Source organism: Chiloscyllium plagiosum, unplaced genomic scaffold (genome assembly GCF_037043375.1).
Source record: "Chiloscyllium plagiosum isolate Xiang-an unplaced genomic scaffold, Cpla_swu_hap1 HiC_scaffold_45, whole genome shotgun sequence".
NCBI classification, from domain to species: domain Eukaryota; kingdom Metazoa; phylum Chordata; class Chondrichthyes; order Orectolobiformes; family Hemiscylliidae; genus Chiloscyllium; species Chiloscyllium plagiosum.
In genome coordinates, this window is record NW_028270183.1 from 36,416,042 (window position 1) to 36,440,302 (window position 24,261).

Consider the following 24,261-nt stretch of genomic DNA (forward strand, 5'->3'; position numbering starts at 1 on the left):
TTCTAGCAGTAAATAGATTAATTGTATTTAATACCATTACTTCCTTTAAATATTCAACCATCAGAATTTGTGACATCTGCTAGTCAATGACTTATTATATTGCTGACTAACTTTAGAAATAAATCTCATGTTAATCATTGCAAATGATAAAAACTACAAAAATGCACAGAATTATTTAACATCCATTACTGACCAGTGCCAATAGCAGGTTAAACAAAGTTCAACTGAAAATTGCATTGTTAGTTTTACTAGTGTTGGAGGTGCAAGAATCTCAAGGGTCTGCTGGATTTTGTCTGTGCAATGTTGCTGAGAACATCTCAGTATTTGGTTACAGTTGTGCCCAGTCTGCCCACCCCACCTTATCCACAGTATAGTGTTACTAGTGCAACCTAGCAGCCTCTGACTGGGGGCAGCAAACCACCTGCACTTAATACTGAGCAAGAAAGGGGACAGTTACTATGAGTGTCACATGCCAACAGCCCCTATACCACCAGGATGGCCATGACTTGCTGTTTCCAGAGGAAAGTACCTTGTTGGTGCTGCCTGGTCTTACTGTGCTGTGCTCACTGTAGCAGTCAGATAGCTGAACGAAAATGAAAACCCCAAGTTCAGGAGCCAAGGGCTGCTTTTATCTATGTAGTTATCTGCAATGGCCTCAATTCAGATTGGCACCGACACTCAACTCAGTCCATGAACAATAACCTAACAGAATCCTATTACTATTGTAAAGGGAGACACACTGTGCAAGCTTCTCATATTACACCCATCAGGATATAATCACAAGAATAGCAAATTTCAAATGGGACAACCATTTATACTGATCTAGCGAAAACAGGATAACTTGCTACTCAAATCTGGTGTTCTAACAAATCCATCCTGACGAGCAGAACATGAAAAGCTTTGACAGCCTATCTCCCTTTACTGTATTAATATGGGTGAAGTCTCTTCACATAATACTGAAATGTTGGAACATCCAAACATTATAGCTTCCTAGGGTACAACAGGCTCGATGCATAGACTTCACTTCAAAAAGGCAAGTACAGGCTACAAACATTATCCCCATCACTGAAGCTGCAGCTAATTTTCCACAGCAGCTCAACACTCATTATAACCTTACTCATTGTTTTCCCTTTGACACTCAAATGTACCAGAGGGAGTCACTCTGCACATGTCCAGTCTAATTTGGAAAGGGCCCTACAGGAAGGTCGCTTCTGTTCTGCAGTGTCCTGGAATGGTTTTACTGAACAACGCCTCAGCGAGATGGCTACTGACAAGGTGTGCTATCAAAACATTCGCCAGGAAGGCAGCTTCACCGTTCTCAAACAAGCCAACAGCAGGAAGGTTAAGGAAGTTATAGTTACATTTATTCTGGTCCAGAGGATTAAACAGGAGGAGAACAGCATAATAAATGAGCTGGTGCAGACCGCTGTGCCTCTGCTACCTAAACATCTCCAAACGACAGAACAGGCACACTAATTCCAAACTAAGAGTCAGGGAAGAGAGAAAATGATTACATCTACCTCTTGGTCTACCAGCAGGTACTTAATCTGCTATAACTGACTTCTGCTCATATAGGGTGGCCAACATTAGCGAGGTTGGGGTTGTTGCAGTCCTGACCACTTTCATTCCCATCACTACCATTCCTCCTCAGTCTTCTTTCCATCTTCACGTACTGCCCACCCTCTCCAGCACTGCCAACAGAAAGCTCATAACTGGCTTGTTGCTTGGGGTGAAGCACATCACAGCAAACCAATCGAACCCTCCCTCTCCTTCTGAACCCATTATCTGTATCAAGGAGTCTCAACATCCAAATGGAATGAGGAGGGTGTGCCCAGCAGGCTAAGATAAAAGGTAGGGAGGAGGGAGTTGGGGGAGGGGTGTTGGGAATGCGATAGGTGGAAGGAGGTTAAAGTGAGGGCGATAGACCGGAGAGGGGGTGGGGGCGGAGAGGTCAGGAAGAAGATTGCAGGTTAGGAAGGTGGTGCTGAGTTCGAGGGTTGGGACTGAGATAAGGTGGGGGGAGGAGAAATGAGGAAGCTGGAGAAATCGGCATTCATCCCTTGTGGTTGGAGGGTTCCTAGGCGGAAGATGAGGCGCTCTTCCTCTAGGCATCGTGTTGCCATGGTCTGGCGATGCAGGAGGCCAAGGACCTGCATGTCCTTGTTGGTTGGTTGGTCTGGGTGTCCCAGAGGTGTTCTCTGAAACGTTTCGCAAGTATGCGGCCTGTCTCCCCAATATAGAGGAGGCCACATCGGGTGCAGCAGATTCAGTAAATGATGTGTGTGGAGATGCAGGTGAATTTCTGATGGATATAGAAGGATCCCTTGGGGTCTTGGAGGGAAGTAAAGGGGGAGGTGTGGGCGGAAGTTTTGCATTTCTTGCGGTTGCAGGGGAAGGTGCCGGGAGTGGAGGTTGGGGATCTGACGAGGGAGTCGTGAAGGGAGTGGTCTTTCCGGAATGCTGATTGGGGTGGGGAGGGAAATATATCCTTGGTGGTGGGGTCCGTTTGGAGGTGGCGGAAATGACGGCGGATGATACGATGTATCTGGAGGTTGGTGTGGTGGTAGGTGAGGACCAGTGGGGTTCTGTCCTGGTGGCGGTTGGAGGGGCGGGGCTCAAGGGCAGAGGAGCGGGAAGTGGAGGAGATGTGGTGGAGAGCATCGTCAACCACGTCTGAAGGGAAATTGCGGTCTTTGAAGAAGGAGGCCATCTGGGTTGTATGGATTTGGAACTGGTCCTCCTGGGAGCAGATGCGGCGAATTGGGAATATGGGATGGCGTTTTTACAGGGGGCAGGGTGGGAGGAGGTGTAGTCTCGGTAGCTGTGGGAGTTGGTCGGTTTATAGTAAACATCCATGTTGAGTCGATCGTCCGAGTTAGAAATGGAGAGGTCTAGGAAGGGGAGGGAGGAGTCTGAGACGGTTCCGGTGAATTTGAGGTCGAAGGTGTTGGTAAAGTGGATGAACTGTTCAACCTCCTCGTGGGAGCACGAGGCAGCGCTGATACAGTCATCGATGTAGCGGAGGAAAAGGTGGGGGGCTTTCTCCTACTCTCAACATCAAGCATAGCACAGGAGGTGGAGATTAACCTTCCCCCTCACTCCGTTCCAACAACTTGCCTTGAGGGCAAATCCTGAAATTGGCCAACCTTTCCAGTGCCCCTTCTCTACACTTCAGTCACTGATATTACAGACCTCTCAAAGTCAGACAGGGACCATAGACAGCTTCATGTCCTAACCTCTCATTCACTAGTAATGACATTGAATGTTCCCTCTGCTCAGTTCACATTGATGCAAGCAGCAGTGATGGAGCCTGCCCTTTCATTAGTCTGCTAGTGTTCAGATTCAGGTGCTGGGCTGGGGCAGGAGGACCTGGGAATGTCAGCAGGTTGCCAATTGTTAAATGGACAAACTCAATGAGTTCAGTCTGATTGGTGAATATTCAGCCTATCAGCTGTGGGGATGAGGATTGGACAGTTTGTGGTCATGTGAATCCTGCAGCAGATTGATTCTGCACCTCCAAATAAATCTATTAGAACACCATCATGACTCTGTCTGCAAAAACATAATCTCATCCGCTCTTCAGACTAAAACAAGCAGCATCTCGAGGAAGTCGAGGGAATAAAGTGACCAATTAAAGTCACAGATTAAGGGCAGTGTAGGTGATTACATAGCTGAACAGCAACAATTGATTGTACAAAAATTAAACATTTCAGTTACATTATCAGTGCCAAAAGAAAAACGAATCTTAGTAAACGATCACATTATAACCATCAGTAGCTCAGCAAAGCCTTCCTGTACTATGGAGGTACAGTCCTACCCCTGGAACAGTTCAGGGCCATCTGTACTCAAGAAACTGAGAGAAGCTCCTAGTAGTTTGCACAATTAAATTGCCATAAGCAGCAGAGTACCATCTGGGCTTCCCTTGATTGTTACATTGGTTTGAATGACTTTTGTACAGAAATAAAACCACTGAACACTGGAGAAACTCAGCAGGTCTGGTAGCACCTATGGAGAGAAGAACAGAGTGAACATTGAGAGACCAGTATGACTTCTTCAGAACTGACATACTGGACTGAAGACATTAACCCTGTTTCTCTGCACTAATGCTGCACAACCTGCTGAATTTCTCCAGCACTCGTCCTCTCTTCCAAGGTTCCCAGCATCCACAGCGTTTGGCTTTTCTTCCACTGTTTGTTGTTCCTTGTTCCACAGATTTCCGTTGGCCCCTTTAAGTTTTGTGCTGTACACAGATTTCCGTGCTGGATACTGTTCCTTGTCCACAGATTGACAGGAATGATGGGCTAGTGTTGATTTAAATCATGGGTTTGAGGAATAGGAAGAAGGCTGAGCAAAACAGGTCGAGAGATTTCCATTGAGTGCGACATTTTCACTTTTCATTCTCAGTCAGCAATTACTGATTGTTTTAGTAGACTGACCTGGAGAGGGATCTGGACCCTTTCAAACTTGGGTGACTGCAGAGGGGTTTGGTGAGCAAGTGTGAAAGTGGAAGAGGTTAGTAGGGGAGAGGCAGAGAGGGTGAAGGGCACAGGTTGGGAAAAAAAAGGAAGGTTGAATATGGGGAACGGAGAGGGATGGAATGGAGTAAGATGTATGTATAAGATCTATCTATCTGTAATGCATCTATCATGGAGTGAACTTGGTTATTCACACTGAGTGGGGAATATCTGAGTGCAATTTAACCATCATCTCCTCAGGAGTTCATCCACATGATGTGGTTCAATAACAGCAGTGTAGCATTAAATCTCTCACTTGTGACAGTACTAACTGGAGTTGAGGACAGTAAATTCAGTGAATAGCTAATGGATTGTGAACACAGAGCTGGAGACTGAGCTCTGTTAGAAGATACTGGCTACGGTAGTGCTGTTTCTGTACAACACCCACTCAGTTTAAACAGAGAGTTTAAACAAAACTGGCCTGTGCCAAAAGTGATTGGGAGTGCTGGTTTAAAAAAAAAAGCTCTTTTTTTGGTTTGCTACAAATCTGCATTAAAAGAATGGACAGAGCCAGGTTAGTGGAACAAGTGACAGGATGTGGTTAAAGCTAGCACAGCATCAGAAACCCAAACCCATGGGGACAGAACTGCTGGCAAACCCATCTACTCACTCGAGTGTCCCAATCACGTGGAATTTAAACAAAATTAAAGCACTGGGAGCAAGCAGCAAGATTTTCTGCTGAGGGGAAAATTGATTGAAAAGGAGGACAGGGATTCAGCAGCTTCACTTTACTTCAAGCTGGAAGGACACGCTGCATCCACAGCAAACCCGAACATCAGCAGCCCCTGTGATGCTCCAAAACACACTCGCAGAGACCAGTGCAACAGATGTTTGTTATTCAGCAGGATAACGTTGTAAATCCCTTTCTTTCACTGGGTTCCATGACTGAAGTGGGAGTTGCTGGCCAGGCTGAGTACACAGAGTTTAAGCATCAGTCTGATTGGGAGTTGGGGATTTGCTGGGGGCTGCTGCCAGGTTTACGATTCCTCACATTGTTCTGCTCATTCTGTAGGGAAAGAAAATAAATTCATTAAAGATTCACCACAGGGCAGGCTGATATATCAATTAGGTATGACACAACATCGACATTCACAGAGTACAGGAGCATTTGATGGGAGGACACGTGGTCTTTTTGTTGGTGAGGTAGAGGGGTCAGCATCAGCTTGGTTGTGAGGTTAGGATGGTGTGATCCTGGCTTCAGAAGGGAAGGTGAGTTCATGGGGATCGGGGAAAAGATTATAACACACAAGTGCTTTCGTGAATTTAAAACTGAACCAGATTCCCAGTCCCCAATACATGGTCCCATAATAATTCCATAATGTATTGACCCTGTGCTCCTGACCCCTAAATAGCCCCTCTGCCCAATATCTCCAACTTCATCCAAACACTAAAAACTAACCACAGTTCTGCTCAATTCACTACATCACTCAGTCACTGCCTCACCCATCACCCCAACTTATCCCAACAATGAACTCAGCAATATTCAGACTTCAGCCAATAACAACAGGCAACACTCATGCTGCCTTGCCAACCGCTGGAGCCAAAAACAATCCATCTGACCATCAGCTTCACTGTTACCCGAGAACTGGTCAGTACTGATGCCAATACTGGTCTTTTCTCAGCAGAGAGCGGCGCGAGCTGGGCGGAGGTGAGGTTGGAGCGCAGAGCTGGTCGGGAAGGTAAGTGATATATATTTGAGTGGGTGTGTTCTAAACCCCAGGCCATACATAGTAGGGCCTCCCTCCCATCCTCCTCCTCTAACCTAACTTTATAGTTCACAGGTAAGCTACTCAGTGTTATTGCTTAGGACAGCCTAGCAGGGGTAAGCTGCAGTGACCGGGTCTGTGGCGTGAGGTCTGGCTCTGAGACTCAGAAGGGAAAGGGGGAGAGGAGGAGAGCGCTAGTTATAGGGGACTCTCTAGTTAGAGGGACGGACAGGCGGTTCTGTGGACATGGGCGAGACTCACGGATGGTTTGTTGCCTCCCGGGTGCCAGGGTCCGAGACGTCTCGGACCGTGTCTTCAGAATCCTTAAGGGGGAGGGTGTGCAGCCAGAAGTCGTGGTGCACATTGGCACCAATGACATAGGTAGGAAGAGAGGTGGGGAGGTCATTCAAGAGCTCAGGGAGTTAGGCTGGAAGCTGAAAGCTAGGACAGACAGAGTCGTCATCTCTGGGTTGTTGCTGGTGCCACGTGACAGTGAGGCAAAGAATAGGGAGAGAGTGCAGTTGAACACGTGGCTGCAAGGATGGTGTAGGAGGGAGGGCTTCAGGTATTTGGACAATTGGACTGCATTCTGGGGAAGGTGGGACCTGTACAAGCAGGACGGGTTGCACCTGAACCAGAAGGGCACCAATATCCTGGGAGGTAGGTTTGCTAGCACTCTTCGGGGGGGTTTAAACTAATTTGGCAGGGGGATGGGATCCGGACTTGTAGTCCAGCAAGTAGGCTAGCTGTTTGTCAGGATGTCCAAGAGTGTAGGGAGGCTGTGGAGAAGGTAGCACTGACAGGGAATACTTGCGGACACAGAGATAGGTTCAAGTGTGTATACTTCAACGCAAGGAGTATCAGAAATAAGGTGGGTGAACTTAAGGCGTGGATCGGTACCTGGGACTACGATGTTGTGGCCATCACGGAAACAGGGACAGGAATGGTTGTTGGAGGTTCCTGGTTACAGATGTTTCAGTAAGATTAGGGAGGGTGGTAAAAAAGGAGGGGGTGTGGCGTTGCTAATTAGAAATAGTATAACGGCTGCAGAAAGGCAGTTCGAGGGGGATCTGCCTTTGGAGGTAGTATGGGCTGAAGTCAGAAATAGGAAAGGTGCAGTCACCTTGTTGGGTGTTTACTATAGGCCCCCCAATAGCAGCAGAGATGTGGAGAAACAGATTGGGAAACAGTTTTTGGAAAGGTGCAGAATCCACAGGGTCGTAGTCATGGGCGATTTCAACTTCCCAAATATTGATTAGAAGCTCTTTAGATCAAGTAGATTGGATGGGGCGGTGTTTGTGCAGTGTGTCCAGGAAGCTTTTCTAACTCAGTATGTAGATTGTCCGACCAGAGGGGAGGCCATATTGGATTTGGTACTCGGTAATGAACCGGGACAAGTGATGGGCTTGTTAGTGGGTGAACATTTTGGTGATGGTGACCACAATTCTGTGACTTTCACCTTGGTTATGGAGAGAGATAGGTGCGTGCAACAGAGTAGGTTTTACAATTGGGGGAAGGGTAATTACGATGCTGTAAGACAGGATCTGAGGAGCATAAGTTGGGAGCATAGGCTGTCGGGGAAATGTGGAACTTTTTCAAGGAACAGATACGACATGTCCTTGATCTGTATGTACCGGTCAGGCAGGAAAGAAATGGTCGTGTGAGGGAACCTTGGTTGACGAGGGAGGTTGAATGTCTTGTAAAGAGGAAGAAGGAGGCTTACATAAGGTTGAGGAAACAGGATTCAGACAGAGCAGTGGAGGGATACAGGATTGCCAGAAGGGACCTGAAGAAAGGGATTAGGAGAGCCAAGAGAGGGCATGAAAAATCTTTGGTGGATAGGATCAAGGATAACCCAAAGGAATTTTATGCGTATGTGAGAAACATGAGAATGACGAGAACGAGGGTAGGTCCAATCAAGGACAGTAGTGGGAGACTGTGTATTGAGTCGGAAGAGATAGGAGAGGTCTTGAATGAGTACTTTTCTTCAGTATTTACGAATGAGAGGGACCGTATTGTTGAAGAGGAGAGTGTGAAACGGACTGGTAAGCTAGAGGAGATACATGTTAGGAAGGAAGATGTGTTGGACATTTTGAACAACTTGAGGACAGACAAGTCCCCCGGGCCTGATGGGATATATCCTAGGATTATGTGGGAAGCAAGAGAGGAAATTGCAGTACCGTTGGCAATGATCTTTTCATCTTCACTGTCAGCGGGGGTGGTACCAGGGGACTGGAGAGTGGCGAATGTTGTGCCCCTGTTCAAAAAAGGGAATAGGGATAACCCCGGGAATTACAGGCCAGTTAGTCTTACTTCGGTAGTAGGCAAAGTAATGGAAAGGGTACTGAGGGATAGGATTTATGAGTATCTGGAAAGGCACTGCTTGATTAGGAACAGCCAGCACGGATTTGTGAGGGGTAGGTCTTGCCTTACAAGTCTTATTGAATTCTTTGAGGAGGTGACCAAGCATGTGGATGAGGGTAGAGCAGTGGATGTAGTATACATGGATTTTAGTAAGGCATTTGATAAGGTTCCCCATGGTAGGCTTATGCGGAAAGTCAGGAGGCATGGGATAGAGGGAAATTTGGCCAATTGGATAGAAAACTGGCTAACCGGTCGAAGTCAGAGAGTGGTGGTAGATGGTAAATATTCAGCCTGGAGCCCAGTTACAAGTGGAGGTCCGCAGGGATCAGTTCTGGGTCCTCTGCTGTTTGTAATTTTTATTAATGACTTGGATGAGGGAGTCGAAGGGTGGGTCAGTAAATTTGCAGATGATACGAAGATTGGTGGAGTTGTGGATAGTGAGGAGGGCTCTTGTCGGCTGCAAAGGGACTTGGATATGATGCAGAGCTGGGCTGAGGAGTGGCAGATGGAGTTCAACCCTGCCAAGTGTGAGGTTGTCCATTTTGGAAAGACAAATAAGAATGCGGAATACAGGGTTAACGGTAGGGTTCTTAGTGAGGTGGAGGAACAGAGGGATCTTGGGGTCTATGTTCATAGGTCTTTGAAAGTTGCCACTCAGGTGGATAGAGCTTGTAAGAAGGCCTATGGTGTATTCGCGTTCATTAGCAGAGGGATTGAATTCAAGAGTCGTGAAGTGATGTTGCAACTGTACAGGACTTTGGTTAGGCCACATTTGGAGTACTGTGTGCAGTTCTGGTCGCCTCACTTTAGGAAAGATGTGGAAGCTTTGGAGAGGGCGCAGAGAAGATTTACCAGGATGTTGCCTGGAATGGAGAATAGGTCGTACGAGGATAGGTTGAGCGTGCTAGGCCGTTTCTCATTGGAACGGCGAGGGATGAGGGGTGACTTGATAGAGGTTTATAAGATGATCAGAGGAATAGATAGAGTAGACAGTCAGAAACGTTTTCCCCGGGTACAACATAGTGTTACAAGGGGACATAAATTTAAGGTGAAGGGTGGAAGGTATAGGGGAGATGTCAGGGGTGGGTTCTTTACCCAGAGAGTGGTGGGGACATGGAATGCGCTGCCTGTGGGAGTGGCAGAGTCAGAATCATTGGTGACCTTTAAGCGGCAATTGGATAGGTACATGGATAGGTGCTTAAGCGAGGACAAATGTTCGGCACAACATCGTGGGCCGAAGGGCCTGTTCTGTGCTGTATTGTTCTATGTTCTTGGATACAGTAATGAGTAAAAACTGACCTGGTGAGTGGATCAACACCGTGGCCACAACAACAGTACAGAGGCTGGGTACCCTGATGAGTACATCTCCCTCATCAACAAGAATTGAAGACAGGACTGCGATGAGCGATGAACATTAGAAACCGGAGCAGGAGGACAGCACTCAGCTTCTTCAAACCTGCTCCACCATTTAATAAGCTTACTGCTCATTTCTATAAAACCCCATTCCTTATATCCCTCAATGCCTCAGTGGCCACTAAGTGATTTGAATTTTGAACATACTCAGTGACTGGCCATTCATGGCCATTCAAAACTAAAGAAATGTACCCTCTTCTCAACCAGAAATGGTCGATTCCTTTTATTGTGAGAATGTGACTCCTACTTGCAGTGTAGGAGTCAATAGAAACAGCATCTTAGCACAGTAATTACAGAGGGGTTACAGTGTGGGATACAGCTATTCTGCACCAGCTCTTAAACAGCCTTTAATGGAGGAAACTGGCATCACCCCTAGAGTCCCCTAGTCACTACTGCCTTGCTGCAGCATTAAGTCAGGGGCTCTGGCACTGTGAGTGCTGCTACTGATACAGGTACTCATGGTTAAACATCTGACTGCGAACTCTCAGTTCATCACCTATGGTCTCCCCTTCCAAACCAAAGCTGACCTGTCATCTCACTTGCTTAGTGTCGAAGAGTGTGATGCTGGAAAAGCACAGCTGGTCAGGCAGCAGCCGAGTAGTGGGAGAGTTGACGGAAGGGCATAAGCCCGGATAAAACTCTCCTGCTCCTCGGATGCTGCCTGACCTATTGTGCTCTTCCAGCATCACACTCTTCGACTCTGGCCTCCAGCATCTGCAGTCCTCACTTTCCCCTAGTTGACTAGAACCTCACAATTAGTTAACCACCTTCATTAAGTCAGCACTTGCTGCAGTATTTCCAAGCCCAAGGTGTGCTGTCAAGATCTGTTCTATTCAGACACTCCTTGACTCTAGCTTACAGAGTGGTTTCACAGTGTTGGCGTGATCATTCACTGCTCCTTGGTTCCCTGGCTTCAAATCACCATCAGCATCTTCAGATATACATCAGCCTGTTAGTCTCCAGTGCTATCAACAAGTTGAATTTCATCTCTATTCTCTATTTCCCAGTCTCTCACTTTCCCTTGTTAGCTTCCTGTAGATTATTCTAATTAGTTCCATTCAACTTCTGAGTAATTAATTACAGCACAGCCAGAAACCATTTAGTTCATCTCCTGGCTGCCAGTCATTCACTCTCATCACATTAACAAATCCTTATGTTCCTACATTTCATAGATTGATTCAAGTCCCCTAAAGTAATGTTGCTGCTTAAATAAACCCCAAGTGGTCAAGAATGCATTTCTCGGACAATGCTTACAGTGGATACAATTTGAACATGTTCTTTAGTTGCCTCACAATGGTCTTTAATCTGTGTCCTTCAGGGCTGCCTCATTAGTTTACACTGGGGGCTATATCACAATTTTCCAGTCTTGCTTCATCAACAGAACTTGGATCAGTTGTCTCAAACAAACAGTGTCTTAATTTTTTCCTCAGTTTAGAAAGCAGCAAGTGTTGTAAGTCAGTACTCACAGTATGCTGTGCACAGAGGGGCTTAATTCTGCAGCAGGTGGGGTGAAACTTGGTTTCTGCAGCATAGCAGCAGTAACTGGTCATGTCTAGCTGCAAGTCTGGTAAAAGACAAATGTTTCGCAGCACTGTCACAGGACAAGTCCCGATGCTTCTGTGCATATTGGGAGGTGGAAGTTAAAGACTGACCAAAACTGATCAGCAACTTGATCTGACTGTATAAATAAAACAGCGAGATATCATGCACAATAACTGTTTGGCCAAACAGAGAACAGCCAGGGAATTCCTAGAGGCATGGCACTCATCCACAGATTCAATCAATAAGCACATCGACCTGGACCCAATATACCGACCACTGCAGCGGACAGCTGGAACTGACAACCGGAAGCGGCAGATTCAAACCACTATAAATGCCGGAGGAAAGATCAGAGAAGCGCTTCACAAGAGGCTCCCAAGCACTGAGGATGTCACCTAGACAGGGGACGAAATGTCTGCAACACAAATTCCCAGCTCGGCGAACAACGAGCACCTGAGCTATAAATCTTCTCCCACACTTGGAATTTAAAGTTGTTTTTATAACAATTATCTGGTTCACTACTGTCCTTTAAGGAAGTAAATTGGTCCTCCTTACCTGGTCTGGTATCCTGTCCTACCTGCCTATCTTCCTTTCCACCTATCCACTCCACTCTTCTCTCTAACCTATCACCTCCAGCCCCACCCCCACTCACCTATTGTGCTCTTTGCTACTCTCCCCCACCCTCCTCTCTGACCTATCACCTCCATCCCCACCCCCACTCACCTATTGTACTCTATGCTACTTTCTCCCCACCCCCACCCCCCTCTCATTTATCTCTCCACTCTGCAGGCACCCTGCCTCTATTCCTGATGAAAGGCTTTTGCCCAAAACGTCAATGTTTCCTGGTCCCCGGATGCTGCCTGACCTGCTGTGCTTTTCCAGCACCATACTAATCTCGACTTGGTTTCCAGCATCTGCAGTCCTTGTTTTTACCTGGTATTTTCATGACCCGAGGCCTATTTGCAATGAGGGTGATTCTTAAATGCGCTCTGAAATGGCTAACAATGCCTCTCATCTCAACAGGAATTGCAAGGACTTCTGTAACGCTTTTGACAAGGTCTCACATGGCAGACCAGCTAAGAAGCTGAGAGCCTATGGGATCCAGGGTAGTGTGTCAAAATTGGCAGGAAGCAGACAGTGATGATTGAAGACCATAGACAAAGGAGCAGAAATTAGGCCATTCGACCCATCGAGTCTGTTCCACCATTTGATCATGGCTGATTGGTTTTTAATCTGATTTTTCCACTTTCTCCCCGTAACCTTTAATCCCCTTGGCAATCACAAATTTATCCATCTCTGTTTTAACTATATTCAACGACCCGGCCTCCACAGCCTTCAGTGGCAATGAATCCCATAGATTCCCCACTCTCTGGCTGAAGACGTTTCTCCTTATCTCTGTTCTAAAGGGCCTTCCCTTTACTCTAAGGCTGTACCCTCAGGTCCTCATCTCTCCTACCAATAGAAACATCTTCCTCATGTCCACTCTGTCCAGGCCATTCAGTATTCTGTAAGTTTCAATCAGATCCCCCCTCATCCTTCTAAACTCCATCAAGTATAGTCCCAGAGTTCTCAAACATTCCTCACATGTTAAGCCTTTCAATCCTGGGATCATTCCCTTGAACCTCCCCTGGACCTGCTCCAGGGCCTTCCTGAGATATGGGGCTCAAAACCGCTCACAATACTCCAACTGTGGTCTGACCAGAGCCTTATAGAGCCTCAAGACATACATCCCTGTTTTTATATTCTAGTCCTCTCGAGATGAATGACAGCACTGTATTTGCCTTCCTAATTACTGACTCAACCTGCAAGTTTACCTTAAGAGAAACCTGGACTAGGACTCCCCAAGACCCTCTGCACTTCAGATTTCAGAATTTTCTCCCCATTTAGAAAATAGTCCATGCTTCTATTCCTCCTCCCCAAGTGCCTGACATCAAACTTTCCTACCTTGTATTTATGTGCCACTTCTTTGCTCACTCTCCTAACCTGTTTAAATCTTTCTGCAGGCCTTCCCATCTCCTCAATACTACCTGCCCCTCATCTATCTTAGTACCATCTGCAAACTTAGCCAGAATGCCCTCAGTGCCTTCATCCAGATTATTAATGTATAAAGTGACCAACACTGAGCCTTGCAGAACATCACTTGTCACCGGCTGCCATCCTGAGAAGACCCTTTCATTCTCACTCCCTGCTTTCTGCCAGACAGCCAAGCTTCTATCCATGCTAGCACCTTGCCTCTGACCCCATGGGCCCTCATCTTACTCAGTAGTGTTCTGTGCGGCAGGAGGGTGTTTGAAGAGTATTAGTGTGATTGGAAGTCTGCGTCCAGTGGCTTAACACAGGATTAGGTGCTGGGTCCTTTACTGTTTGTTATGTACAGTAATAATCTAGACATGAGTGTAGGAGGCATGATCAGTCAGATTGATCTGTCAGATGACACATAACTTGGTGGTATGGGAAATACTGAGGAGGAAAGCTTTAGAATGATATAAATGGGCTGGTCAGATGGACTGAACAGTGACAAATAGAATTTAATCCTGACAGGGGACTCACAAGGCTAGTGATAGTTGAATGGTAGGACCCTCTGATTTTAAAGAGGCTCAGAGAGATCCTGATGTACATGTCCACTGATCAGTGAAGGCAGCACAGAGGGATAAAATGGTTTGGACGACATGTGGATCCTTGCCTGCATTAGCTGAGGCATGAAACACACAAGCAAGGAGGTTCTGATGGAAATTTGTGCAACATTAGCTAGACCACAGCTTGAAGACATCTGGTCACCATGTTACAGGAAGGAAATGATTGCACCAGAGAGAGGTTCACCAGGATGTTGCCTGGGCTGCAGCAAAGCAGCCCTGGCAGGCGTAGTGTTTACGTCTCGCAGAAAAGGCCGAGGAGGTAATCTGATCGAGATGTGAAAAGCTCAGAGAGGCATAGACAGGGCAGACAGGTTTAGAGGGGTATTTGAGGAAATCTTTTTTTCACCCAGAGAGTGGTAGGTATCTGAAACTCACTGCCTGAAAGAGTGGTACAGGAAGGAACACTCAAAACATTTAAGAGCTATTTAGAAGAGCACTCGAAATACCAGAACACACAAGACCATGGACCAAGAGTTGGAAAACTGGCTTCGAACAGATGCTGATGGGATTAAGGGCCCCTTTCCAGAACAGAAAGAGGGGCGGGCACAGTGGCTCAGTGGTTAGCACTGCTGCCTCACAGCACCAGGATCCCAGGTTCAATTCCAGCCTCGGGTGACTCTCTGTTTGGAGTTTGCGCTTTCTCCCCGTGTCTGCGTGGGTTTCCTCCGGGTGCTCCGGTTTCCTCCCACAGTCCAAAGATGTGCAGGTTAGGGAGGATTGGCCATGCTAAATTGCCCATAGTGTTAGGTACATTAGTCACAGGAAAATGGGTCTGGGGCCGAAGGGCCTGTTTCCACACTGTAGGGAATCTAATCTAATCTAATATAAAAGCTCTGACTCTATGACTCTAACTGGAATGGGCAAGATCTTACCAGTAATAACCACATCCCAGAAAAGTATAAAGCTGAAGTATCTATCAGCTATAACTGAATAGCTTGAAGGGTTGAATAGGCTAGTGGCGCTATTTGAACTGCAATCCTTCACTGGATGGTTAAAGTTGTGAGAATTTACTTTCCTGCGGCTATCCAATCCATAATTAATATGTAAGGAGATGAGAAACTCTGCACAAGCGGCAATTCTGGTGTTCACTCACTATTTCAAAAGCAGATTCCTGAGTCCACTCAGCAGCTGAGTGGTTGGTTCCTGGATCTTCCTGGTCTTCAAGCTCCTCAATCTCATCTTGCTCCTCATCTCTCACTGCATCCATCACTTCATCCTCGTATTCAGTAAGATAGTCAGATTCTTCTGCTATGGAGAAAACACAAAGCACGTGATGGGCAGATTCAAAATTTATCACTGCCCCCATTTCAGGTTCAAAGAAAGAAGCTGTCTTGCAGCTTGAGTACTGCCAATGCTCCAGACAGCCTTCCTAACAGTCACCGACCTGAATTCTCTCTCATTTGCTTCTCCACCTTCTCTTGCAATTCACCCCAATCGTTCAACTGCCACTGAGCTCCACATTCTAACCACTCTCTGGGGGTAAGCAGTGGTATCTCCTGAATTGCAGTTTGAATTGATTAGGGGTGAATCCACATTAACAGGCCCAAGGCAACAGTGAGCTGATCACAGAGGAGTCTGGCAGGGCAGATATTATTAAATCCCACTCACACGTGGAAAAATGTCCTCTGTGTGATCCAGTCAAACTCTCTTGTGACTTTGAAGGCCTGAATCAGGAAATCCCTCAGCCCTTTCATTGTTTTCACTCCTCCCAGATAGCACCATGGCAGCTGGTGAAATAGGAATTCAATTTTAAAAAGCTAGTTCAGTCAATTGTCACAAAAGTTCACCTGATTCCTCAATGTCATTCTGGGAAGGAAATCTGGCATCCGTACCCAACCTGGTCAACATGTGACTCCAGTCTCACAGAATGTGAGTGACTCTTAACTGCCCTCAGGGTGATTAGGGAGGGGCAATAAACATTGGCCTCACCAGTAAGGTCCACACTCTATTAATGAGTCAGTATTCATCCAGGAGAAAGATAGGGAAGATAATGAGATTTGTGTGCAGCATGCTAATATGCCAGGGCATTCTGAGATCAAACAAGAAATGGTGTTGGGTCTCTTGAACAGCATTAAGAGGGATACATCCCCAAGGCCCAATGGCATTTACCTCAAGTTATGGAGAGAAGCAAGAGAGGAGATTGCTGAGGCCTTGACTAAAATGTTGTATCCTCATTAGCCGCTGGAGAGGTCCCCAAGGACTGGCGAGGAGATAATATTGTTCTTCTGATCAAGAAGGGAATAGGGATAATCCAAGAAACGATAGACCGATAGGTCTCACATCGTGGTTGAGAAGCTATCAGAGAGAATTCTTAGGGATAGAATTTACGTGCATTTGGAAAAGCATAGCCTAATTAGGGACAGTCAGCATGGATTTGTGCAGGTCGAGTCATGACTTACAAACTTGATTGCATTTTCCGAGGTGACAAAGGCTATCGATGAGGGTGGAGCAGTGGATGTTGTCTCCATGGATTTTAGTAAGGCTTTCGACAAGGTCCCTCATGGTAGGCTCATCCAGAATATTAAGATGCATGGGATCCACGGTGACCTGGCCACGTGGATTCCAAATTGGCTTGCACATAGAAGACAGAAGGCAGTAGGCAGTGGTGGAAGGGTGTTTCTCTGGCTGGAGGTCCATGACTAGTGGTGTACCACAGGGATCCCTACTGGGACCTCTGCTGCTTGTGATATTTTTCAATGAGTTGGATGAAAATGTAGAAGGGTGGGTTAGTAAGTTTGCAGATAATACAAAGATCGGTGGATTTGTGGATAGCGTAGAAGATTGTCAAAGAATATAGCAGGATGTAAGCAAATTACTGCGGATGCTGAAATCTGAAACCAAAAGAGAAAATGCTGGAAAATCTCAGCAGGTCTGGCAGCATCTTAAGGAGAGAAAAGAGATGACGTTTGACAAAGGGTCAGTTAGACTCGAAACGTCAGCTCTTTTCTCTCCTTACAAATGCTGCCAGACCTGCTGAGATTTTCCAGCATTTTCTCTTTTGATAGCAGAATGTAGATCAGTTACAGATACGTGTGAAGAAATGGCAAATGGAGTTTAATCCAGGAAAGTGGGAGGGGCTGCACTTTTCCTTAATTTTGAACTTTGGCAGGAAAAGGATACAGCTAATGGCAGGAGCTTGAATAGCATTGACATACAAAGTGATCCTGGGGTTCAAGTCCATAGCTCCCTGAAAGTGCCTGTGCAAGTAGATAGAATGTGTATGGCAATGCTTGCCTTTGTTAGTCAGGGAACTGATTACAAGAATCAGGATGTCAGCTTGTAGCTTTATAAGACTTTGGTTCAGCCACACTTCAAATATTGCATTCAATTCTGGTTGTCACATTACAGGAAGGATGTGGAGGCTTTGGAGAGGCTACAGAAGAGGTTTGCTAGGTTGCTGCCTGGAATAGAGGGCATGAGCTAGAAGGAGAGGCTAGAAAAACTCAGGTTTTCTCTGGAGCAGCAGAGGCTGAGGGTAGACTTGACAGAAATCCATAAAATTATGAGATGCATGGATAGGGCTGATGGTCAGAATCTTTTTCCCCAGAGGTGAAACATCGAAAACTAGGGGACAGACATTCAGGGTGAGAGGGGGCAAGTTCAAAGGGGATGTGAGGGGCAAGTTTGTTTACACACAGAGTGGGGATTGTGTAACATGCTGCCAGGGTTGGTGAGGAGGCAGATAGGACAGGAGCAAATAAGGGACTTTTAGACAAGCACATGAATATGCAAGGAATGGAGGGATATGGACCAAGGGCAGGCAGAAGGGATTAGTTTAATTTGGTGTCACATTCAACACAACTCCATGGGCTGAAGGGCCTGTTCCTGTGCTATGTTATTCTATGTTTGAATCTATGTCCAATGTGCTAAATTTTTAAAAGAAACCCATCCTGTTCTGGCAACAACCTTGTACACTTTTTTGTGGCACCCTTGGTATTTTCTTTTTGTAATGTGAAGTTTTGATAAAATTGTTGCCACAAAGTTTGTACCCAAATGCTAAATGGTTTCTGCTTGCAGTCATCTTGCACACTCATGAAGGTATAGAGGAGGTTGCTTTTATTGCTAGGTAAAACTGAGAATGGTCCTGCTCCAAACGGTACTGGTAGATACAGATAACAAGACCATTCACATGCCAAGTGTTACTAAGAAATAATGGAACCAACACTGGCATTCTGAATGCAGGGGAGTTACTGGATCTATTAGTCACTTTGTTCATGCTCGTGTAGTCCTTCTATGATGTTTCAATGGGAATAGCTGACAGTACAATCAGACCCAGATAGTACAGCTATAGTGACACTGGGTTGATGAGGCCTACGGCCAGTTCACCTTCAAACATTCACAGTCACATGGAGACAAGGTGGTTCAGGTGGTGTTTAGCACGCTTGCCTTCATTGCTCAGACTGTGGGGTACAGGAGTTGGAACGTTGTGTTGAGGTTGTACAGGACATTGGTGAGGCCTCTTCTGGAGTACAGTGCCCAGTTCTGGTCACCCTGCTATAGGGAGGGTGTGATTAAACTGGAGAGGGTTCAGAAGAGATTTACCAGGATGTTGCTGGGACTGAAGAGTTTCAGTTATAAGGAGAGGCTGGATAGGGCTGGAACCTGTTTCACTGGAGAGTAGGAGGTTGAAAGGTGACTTTATAGAGAGCAGTATAAAATCATGAGCTGTACAGGTAAGGTGAATGGAGAAGTCTTTTCCTAAGGTAGGGGAGTTCAAGAAAGGGAGTCATATTTTTAAAGTGAAAGGAGAAAGATTTAAAAAGGACATGAGGGGGAGCTTTTTTTTTTTTACACAGAGAGTAGCTTGTGTGTGGAATGAACTTCCAGTGGAAGTGGTGGATGCAGGTACAGTTACAATGTTTAGAAGATTTTGAGATAAGTACATGAATAGGAAGGTCTGGAGCAATCCAGGCCATGGCAGGCAGGTGGGACTAGCTCAGTTTGGGATTATGGTCAGCAGAGACTGGTTGGATCGAAGGGTCTGTTTCCATGCTGCTTCCACGATGACAGTTTATTTTCCAACTTTCAAACAGTTGCTGTTGTAAAGTTAAGGTTTCCAACCATTAGGGGTAGCCTAAACTTTTTAGGAATTCAAGATTAACCTCCACGACACTGATGGGAGCAATCCAAGGACAAAAAGCAGGATATGAAAAGAAAATGAATTCATTTTTGTTTTTCTACCCCACCACCCCACAACCCCAATTGGTTTGAATGCTTTCCTGTAACAACATTGGGTCCACAGGGAGAAAAGGATATGTGACTGATTCACGTCTGGCAGCGAACGAAAATTCAACTCACTCTACGTTGATGGATTGACTTATCAGGCCAATGATGGGGGGGTGGGGCTGGAGGTGAAATCGCAACCAGAGAGGGCACAACTTAACCACCGAGAACAATGCTTCCCAAACCTTTACCCACCATAACATCACCTCAAAGATCAAAACTTGTTGTGAGCCCTCAGCCAGCAGTTGGCCTAAGGGTTTGGAGAACAGGGAAACTATCTATGAGAGTGCATGGGGGAAGGATGAAGAAGTGGAATTGGTGGAGGTCACTGCCACGGTAGAACACAACCTGACCTGGGGTCCTGATACTTGCTTTGAGAACCCCTGATCTGGAAGTGTGAAACTGAGAAGCTTACAGGCATTTCTGCTTCATAAAGCAAAATGAAGCACACAGCAGCTTTTTGTCAAATGTGAACCGCTCAGTTCACAGGACTGTCAGAGAAAGTGCAAGTACACCCATGGAAGTCACAACAGCCGTGTCAGTGGCCAGCACCTTAACAGCTGCCTTAACCAGAGACTGCAGTGGGGTCAATACTGGCAAAGCTGCACTTATTTCCAATTTCCAAGGTAATAGGGGCTATCAGAAGGATTAAGAGTCAATTGCATCATATGGGACTGAAGTCAATAATGGAGGGAGCAGTGGATTATCTGCCCCAGTGGGACTGGAGCTCACAACCTCAGGGTCAATGCACGCAGCGGTTCGGGTACCGAGAGTCCTGAGCACTGAAACCCACAGCGTAGTTACACACCACAAAATCCCAACCTCACTATCCAGCTGTACGTGAACGTGCAGCAGGTCAGCTAATCATCTGGGCAGCACTGCAGGGAGGAGTCACAAAGCAGCAGCAAACAAGATACTGAGACAGCAGCTCCTCCCATCCACAGACAGCTGATTGACGTTAGGGTTAATAAAAAAAAGGCTTTATTCAATAGTTTACAAAATGGGCCAGATTTAACTCTCTTGAGTGTCTTAATTGATGAACAAATCCATTACTCCATTTTCCCTTCATGACTCATCTCCAGTTGAATTTGAGGTGAATAAATAAAAAGATAAGGAGAAAGTACTCGAGAGCAGACAGCTTACCGTCTGCTAAATTGTAGCTCTTTGGGGGCTCAATCCGAGACACAATCTCAGCGAGGTCAGTGAATACAGCATTCGAGGACATAAAGGCCTGTAAGAGAAGATGTCATGCAATAAAGCAGCCTCTGTACAGAGTCAAACACTTGGCGCACACCTTCTATTGGCGTACAAACAGCTTCGAGGACAAACTGTATGTACAAAGTCCCGTCAGATTTAACCTATTCAGGTCTAGTTTAGAGAGTGTTTACACAGTCAAACATTCCAATGTGCTTCACAAGGAGTGTGTTGACAAAGAAGCACGAGAGCAAAATAGTGATGATGGTGGTAGGAGGGAGGGGGTTTAAGAAAGGGAGCACTGGGGAGGCGTAGGAGGAACTGTTTGGAAAGGGAATAGTTTCAAACCTTGATATCTCAAGGCTCAGCCATCAAAGATATTGGGATTAAAAACAAGAATGCTCAAGGTGCCATAACTGACCAACAGCACGCTGGTCCAAGCATTCGTTACTGTCACAAGAAAGGGAAACAGAACATTCTTAAGGGATGCAAGTCTCTTTTACTTAAGGATGGGGATGCACCGACCGAGATTCCGAGTTATATACATACAATTAAACATAGAAACATGAAAATGAAATTACTCATGCTTACACTTACACACACACTCAAACTAACAGACAGCAGATACTCTGACTGATACAGGCAATAGGTCTATCATCAGAGCAAGGAAAGAGTACAACAGACACTGATTCTGCGGCTGTTTCTCCTTTAAGTGGGGACAGGCTCAAAGTAAAACACAATCAGACCCGACAGAGAGACTATGGCCAGCTGAGTACATACCCACGCCCTTCCACATCCCCTTCCTGCAGTGAATATCTAAACACAGTCCAATTCCTGAGACTGATAGTGGACATAATCACCTGATGAAGGGCTCTTGCCTGAAACGTTGATTTTCCTGCTCCTCGGAAGCTGCCTGACCTGCTGTACTTTTCCAGCACTGCACCGTCGACTCTGATCTCCAGCATCTGCAATGCTCACTTCCTCCTGGTGGAGTCAATCTGCTCAGTCTGCCCATTGCCACTGGAGCTGAGTGGCACTTTGGCAGCACAACATCACTTATGGCAAAAACGGACATTTTAAGAAGAGGCTTTATGTGTAAATATAGGTGATCGGTTGTGGCCCAGTGAGTGAATATGGTGGGCCTAATATACTGTGAGCAGGAAAGTGGAGACTTTAATTAAGCAGCTAATTCTTTTACCTGTGCTTCACGGGGCTGTTGGTTTTAAACACGGACTAGATTAGAAACTGGAAACTGTTACTCACATTCTTCTTCTTGATTTCATAATAGTCCACTGATTTTCTATCCTTCAGCATCTTGTCAATAATGTCACCCCTGCTCCAGCTACCGAACACCACCTTCCCGTACTGGTATCCGACATTCTGTGGGCAGTCAGGGAGTGAGTAAAGGGAGGACAATGCCAGCAAGCACAACAACACAATCACTGAGGAATAGATTCCTGTCTCCATGTGCAAGCATGGACTTTGGGGTCAGCAGCGGTGATGCACAGAGACCTGTGGTGAACTGAGGAGAGATTCCAATTACGGGGAACCTCAGCTCCTCAAAGACCAGCTCTAACTCCTTGTTTTATTGACCAACATAGCTGACCACCCACCTGAAGCCCTGGAAAAGTCAGCCAATGACTTGTGCCAATAAATGATAAGTAACATTTGTGCCACATAAGTGCCAGCACCATCTTCAACATGAGAGAACCTCCCAACGGCATACAATTATCTATCACTGAATTCCCCACCACCCACCTCCTCGATAGTGACTCCTGACCAAAACCTGAACTAGATCAACCATATAAATACAAAAGCAGGTTAGAGGCTGGGAACTCTATTACAAGCAATGCACCCATCTCCCTAGAGCCTGTCCATCATCCACAAGGCACAACTCAGGTGTGTGATGGAATACTCATTTGCCTGCACAAGTTCAGCGCCAACAATGCTCAAGAAGCTCAGCACAATCCAGGATAAAGCAGCCCGTTTGACTGGCACCAAAATACACCACCCACAAGATGCACGGCAGCAATTTAAATGTAAATTTTATCAGCTGATGTTGGGGGAGGGGAGGGGGGAGAGATGGTATTTGAAGCCACATCCCCACAGCATCAGCCTGCACCTCTGAATTATTAGTCCAGTGACATTAAACTTTACTACTGTCTCTCCTTCACAGAAATATACTGTTATTCCTTCAGGGTCAAAATCCTGGTAATTCCTCCCTGATGACATTGTGGGTCTACCAACAACTCATGGACTGTGGTGGTTCAAGAAGGCAGCTCACCACTATCTTCACAAGGGAACATAGAACATTACAGCGCAGCACAGACCCTTCGGCCCTTGATGTTGCGCCGACCTGTCATACCAACCTGAAGCCCATCTAATCTACACTATTCCATGTACGTCCATAGGCTTGTCCAATGACGACTTTAATGTACTTAAAGTTGCCGAATCTACTACTGTTGCAGGCAAAGCATTCCATAACCTTACTACTCTCTAAGTAAAGAAACTACCTCTGACATCTGTCCTATATCTATCACCCCTCAATTTAAAGCTATGTCCCCTCGTGCTCACCATCACCATTCTTGGAAAAAGGCTCTCCCTGTCCACCCTATCTAACCCTCTGATTATCTTATATGTCTCTATTAAGTCACCTCTCAACCTTCTTCTAATAAAAACAGCCTCAAGTCCCTCAGCCTTTCCTTGTAAGACCTTCCCACCACACCAGGCAACATCCCAGTAAATCTCCTCTGCACCCTTTCCAAATCTTCCACATCCTTCTTATAATGCAGTGACCAGAACTGTACACAATACTCCAAGTATGGCCGCACCAGAGTTTTGTACAGCTGTAGCATAACCTCATGGTTCCGGAACTCAAGCCCTCTATTAATAAAAGCTAAAACACTGCATACCTTCTTAACAACCCTGTCAACCTGGGTGGCAACTGTCAAGGATCTATGTACCTGGACACCGAGACCTCTCTGCTCATCGACACTACCAAGAATCTTACCATGAGCCCAGTACTTTGCATTCTGGTTACTCCGACCAAAGTGAATCACCTCACACTTGTCCACATTATCTCCATTTGTCACCTCTCAGCCCAGCTCTGCAGCTTATCTATGTTTCTCTGTAACTTACAACATCCTTCGTCACTATCCAGGAAGGAGACTAAATGTTGGCCCAGTCAGAGACACCACATTCAGGAAAAGAATAATATAAACAGTAAGAGAAAAGAAAAGTATTTAACGCAATGGCATCTACACTTTCAAAAATATATCATTAGCTTTTGGATATTCTGAAGTTACAAAACATACAACGCAAATGCAAGTCCTTCTGTATATCAACTGATAGTTTGCAGATTTTAGCTGATGACTCCAGAGTAGCAGGCACTTTTATTCTGTTTGGGTGCCTATCAATGGTAGGCTCTGCCATTCCGGATAAACATCACTGAGCGTTTGACCTTAGTTTGTGGGCTGAGTATGTGCTACAGGTTTAACAGGCTCAGAATTCAGCAGGGACAGTGAAAGCTGCCACATACTCAGTAAATGCAGTCAGCTGACATTGTGTTGGTTGAAAGTCCCTGGAGATGGCTCTTCTAGTCAGCCATTCCCATGTGGCCTCGATCTAAACACTGAACAACACAAAAGGAACAGGAATCCTGTAGAGGCATTT

At 46.0% G+C, this 24,261-nt stretch overlaps 1 protein-coding gene across 1 annotated transcript in view; it reads right to left on the reverse strand.

The window, feature by feature from the left end:
• pnpla6 (patatin-like phospholipase domain containing 6) overlaps positions 1-24,261 on the reverse strand; it is a 157,838-nt gene continuing 133,577 nt past the window's right edge. The window contains exons 29-32 of the mRNA XM_087983348.1: positions 21,853-21,969; positions 20,539-20,626; positions 15,266-15,420; positions 1-5,520 (exon numbers count right to left, since the gene is read on the reverse strand). Of these exons, the coding sequence (XP_087839474.1) occupies positions 5,446-5,520; positions 15,266-15,420; positions 20,539-20,626; positions 21,853-21,969 (435 nt within the window). The 3' untranslated portion in view covers positions 1-5,445. The remainder of the gene's footprint in view (positions 5,521-15,265; positions 15,421-20,538; positions 20,627-21,852; positions 21,970-24,261) is intronic.